The following is a 4,580-nucleotide window of genomic DNA, read 5'->3' as shown; positions in this document are numbered from 1 at the left end:
TACTGGAAGAATTGAACGCGGAACTTTAAAAGTTAATGATGAAATTGATACTATTGTTATTAATATTGGTCGTAAAAAGGTTGTTGTTACTCGTATTGAAATGTTCAGAAAATTGTTAGATGAGGCACAAGCAGGTGATGACGTTGGAGGATTATAACGTGGAGTTAAGAGTGAGGAAATTCAACGTGAACAAGTTATTGCTAAACCAGGATCAATCACACCATGTACTAAATTTGAAGGCGAAGTTTATATTCTAACTGATCAAGAAGGTAGACGTCATATTTCATGCAATTCAGCATATCGCCCAAAATTTTATTTTCGGGGAATTGACGTTACAGGAATTATGGAAGACTTTATCAATGAAGGTGAGAGATCACAATTAACTATGCTGTGTGATTATGTTACTATTACTGTTGGATTGATTCATCCAGTTGCCCTTGAGAAAGGTACTCGATTCTCAATCCGTGTAGGTGGAAGAACTGTTACGGTGCTGGACAAGTTACAGAAGTTATCAAATAATAACCTTAAATAAAAAATCTTTATTCTCAAAGGAGAATAATTAAACCGTAAATCAGTTCGTCATTATGATACTAGTAAAGTTACTAATGACAGTAAAATTAACGTTATTCCTAACTATTTAGCGTCATACCCCTTCTTTATATAGTCCAGAACCATGAAAAGTTTTAGGTATTAGTGATTCTAAAATTAAAGCACAATTGTAAACCAATCACAAATAATCAACAACAAGTAAGGGCTGGCTTGTGTTTATTTACTTTAGTAAATTACAGAAGTGAGAATTTCAATGCTAGTAATAAATTATTTGTTGATACAGTTAGGAAAGGACGCAACTTAACAAAACCACAATACGAAATTTGTAGGTCAACATTTAGTAATTCCTTTGACTATGACACATGGAAACACAAATAAATCATTGTGCACAAAGTCAAACATTTATTTCATTACAAAATCTTTTATTATCACTTACTGCCCACGAAATTGTTAATTTTATACTTGGTGGTTCTAGTGAACAACTTTTGTTAATTTACTTAGAACCAAATAAGATTATAGAACCGAATAAGAGTAATGTTAAAATTTTAGTGTCTGCTGGTTATGGTTATCCACCAGGAACTAAAATTATTAAAAGTGAAATGAGTGAAATCAGTACACTTATCAAGTAAGTATATTAGAAAAGGCACTACAATGGAAATATTAAAAATAGATAACTTAAATATTGAATTAAATGTTAATTTTATTGGTAAATTTTTAAATAAGACTGAATATCCAATTCTTATACCTGATCTTGAAACTTTTCGTATTTCATTACATAAGGAAAAGAACAATTCGTATGCTCATGACCTTGATAATATTTTTTCAATTGCATTATTAGTTATTGATAAAAAGAAGGTTTAAGTGTTAAAAATTTGTAGCATAAAGAATTACAAATATTTGCTAAAACTATTATTCTACAGCCAAATATTTCAAATGAAGATTTAAAACTTGTAAAGCATCAACGACAATTTAAAAAATTTTTAAGCAATAAGCTATTAAAATATAAAGTTATGTAGAGATACGGGGGGAACACACGAATAATACTAAAACTATTTATTAATCCTAACAACACGTTTATACTTCGCAACACTAATACACCTTTTTTCACAACTCTCTCTCTCTGAACTCTCCTATACTACACGTACCGCGACCGACTCCACACCCTCTCTCTCTGTCACTGTCCACTCACGCCCTTGCATCCCTATTTAAAACCATCCATTCTATCCTCTTTCATACCTATTCTCTCTTTCCAATCACACTTTCCCACGCACTCCTTGCAATCTTACCCTCTGCGGGTCACTCAGCCCAAACACTAAAACGCATTCCTGAAGCCACTCGATACATTCATAAATATCCAGTTCACACGATCCTAGCGCACGATCATTCATCCTTTCGCACGCACTCTAGATAACCCGCTAATCCTGCGATACCACACTCGGCCCTCCTGACTTGAACATCTGTCCTCAGATGTTCCGCTAACACTGTCGCCGTTTACTGCCGCACTTCTTTAAAAAAAAGCATTGTCCAATTTCCCTGCCAACTTGACATTGTCGTAAACGCCCGATTTGGTACGAGACAACCACGGTCAAAAACCATTCTGCACCTCTCGCCGTCGCTGTACCAATATCTTCTCCGGGTGCTGATAGTTGTCCCGGTGCTTCGCCTCCTCGTCTTCACCCTTGTCCTCATCCTTGTCTTTGTCCCTATCTTCGTTTTCGTTGTCGCTCTTCTCATCGCTCGCACCATCGCCCTTTCCATCATCCTCGCTCTTGTCTTCGGCCTCGCGGTCTTCGCCCTTGTCCTCGTGATCTGCACCCTCGGCTTCATCGTTTCTCGCGCTCTTGTTCTTCCAACCGTCTTCGTCCTCATCATCTTCATTCTCGTCTTCGTTCTCGTCTTCGTTCTCGTTCGCGCCATCGGTCTTTTCATTGTCCTCGTACCCTTCTCGCCTTCGTCCTTGTTTTTGTCCTTGTATGTGCCCTCGTCTTCGTCTTCATCGTCGTCCTTCCCGTCGCTCGCGCCATCGTTCCTTCCATCGTCCTCGTCTTCGTCTCCATCGTCGCCCTCGGCCTCATGATCTTCTCTCTCGTCTTCTTTCTCGTTTCTATTGTTGCTATTCCCGTCGCTCGCGCCATCGTTCTTTCCGTCGTCCTCGTCATCGTTTTCATCGTCGGCTTCATCGTCGCTCGCGCTCTTGTTCTTCCAATCGTCTTCGTAGACATCTTTGTCTACCGTCTTTCCTCCTATCGCGACTGCCAGAACCGCTTCCTGCATCTCTTCACCGTCGCTTACTTGCGGCAACCCGTTCGATCCTGCGTTCCTCTTCTGGATCGCGTCGGTCTCCCCGTTCCCTGCGTGATAAAAATCCAAATATTTCTCACCTTCGTCCTTACTTTGGTTCTCACCTTCGTCTTCAACTTCGTCTACAACTTCGTCTACAAGTTCGTCTACAACTTCGTCTACAACTTCGTCTTCAAGAGTTTTTCTATTTTCAGGGATTATGATGCGAGACGAATCAACCTGATTCACTTCTGGCTCAATATCAACACTCGAAACCACCGAATTACCAACGCCTCCGAGATCCTTGATCGAAATTTCTCCCCTTTTGAAATTAACTTCTACCGTTTCTAGATATTCTGTTCCTATTATTAGGTCCTGCGACGTTAATGCGTCCGGTACAACATGTACATTGATGGGATAAGCTGTTCGATCTATTGTAATTATCGTTGAGGACTCCCCCAAAGAACGGTTATTTCCTTCCCCAACACCGCGAAATTCCAAAACGCTATTTCTTAATCTAGGTGCGCCGATTTTAACGTAATGTTTCGCTCGCATTAAATTTAAATCGCTACCGGTGTCTATCAACGCTACTAACCTATATTCTCCCATTTGGACCTCCTTTAGGCACTTTTCCCTTGCGCCTTCAGATATATTGTACACATAGCTACGTAGCTCGTTCTTACATTCAGACGCAATATGTCCATGCTCTCTACACTTAAAGCACTTCATTCCTTTACCCTTCGTAGGGCAATTGGCTCTCGAATGGTTGCTGTTTCCGCATAGAAATCATCGCCGTACAGGTTCTCGTGTGCCGGTTCCACGGATTGTTCTTCTTGCCCCCTCTTCGGGTCGCCGGCTCCGCAATCTAGAATTTTCTTTCATAGCTTCGTAGTATGTGAACTTCTATCTCAGCTCTTGGATGCTTTTGGCGCCATACAATATTATTTTATTAACCTCGTCGTCTTGGATGCCGTCGATGATATATTTTATGATTGCCGGTGTCTCCATATCCGCTCGGTCTGCGATGTCCAGCATTCGATAGACATACTTAGCACACGTTTCATCGGGCTTCTTCTTCGTACGCGATAGCTCGCGATGCACTTAGTATGTATCCATGGTTTTCGAAAATTCAGCTATTAACGACCGTTTCATCTCTGCCCAACTTCGGCAACGCTTTTCGTACTTAACGAAGAGTTTTGCTGATCCCCGTAACAACCGCTTTGCGTAGAAAATCTTTTGTATTTCATCCCATCTATATAGCCTAGATGCTTCCTCAAATTCTTGAACCCAGCTGCGTGCGTTTGTCTCCCCGTCACCGACAAATGTATCCATGCACTCTTCTATGTCTCGGAGGGTGAACACATACGTTCTTCTCATGCAGTCGCGTATACCCTCCCCTTCAATTTCTTCTTCGTCTTCATCCTCCTCCTGGCCATCCCCAATCTTGGACATTATGTCAGTCCTTAATCGATCCTGCAACTCTTTCTTGCCTCCAGTTATTTTCAGTTTGCGTTTCTCCAACTCCCGCCTCAATTCAGACACTTTCATTTGTTTCACCTCTTCCAACTTTTCATTGCATTGATCTCTCTCTTCACAGTACACCACTGTATTGTCTAACGTGTCGACCGTTTCCATTTTAATTAACAGAAATTTATATTGACCAATTTTGACTGTAGTTCCTCTTCAAGTTTGTAGTTTTTATCGTCACTGCACAATTGCTCGTCTCAATCCCGGACGAGCCCCCAAATTGT

The 4,580-nt window shown here is 40.8% G+C and overlaps 1 protein-coding gene and 1 pseudogene across 1 annotated transcript; one reads left to right on the top strand and one right to left on the bottom strand.

The window, feature by feature from the left end:
* Positions 1-7: 7 nt before the first annotated feature.
* LOC108554561 (elongation factor Tu-like) lies at positions 8-519 on the top strand (annotated as a pseudogene).
* Positions 520-2,134: 1,615 nt separating this feature from the next.
* LOC108554560 (uncharacterized protein DDB_G0290685-like) lies at positions 2,135-3,558 on the bottom strand. The gene is made up of 2 exons (XM_017909870.1): positions 2,490-3,558; positions 2,135-2,421 (listed from the first exon to the last, which is right to left on the bottom strand). The coding sequence occupies exons 1-2, from the start codon at positions 3,556-3,558 to the stop codon at positions 2,135-2,137; spliced, it is 1,356 nt and encodes a 451-aa protein (XP_017765359.1).
* Positions 3,559-4,580: the final 1,022 nt, after the last annotated feature.

The sequence above is a fragment of the Eufriesea mexicana genome, unplaced genomic scaffold (genome assembly GCF_001483705.2).
Source record: "Eufriesea mexicana isolate 0111107269 unplaced genomic scaffold, ASM148370v2 scaffold36312, whole genome shotgun sequence".
NCBI lineage: Eukaryota > Metazoa > Arthropoda > Insecta > Hymenoptera > Apidae > Eufriesea > Eufriesea mexicana.
The sequence above is the reverse complement of the archived record's forward strand: the minus strand, read 5'-3'. Positions and strand labels throughout refer to the sequence as shown.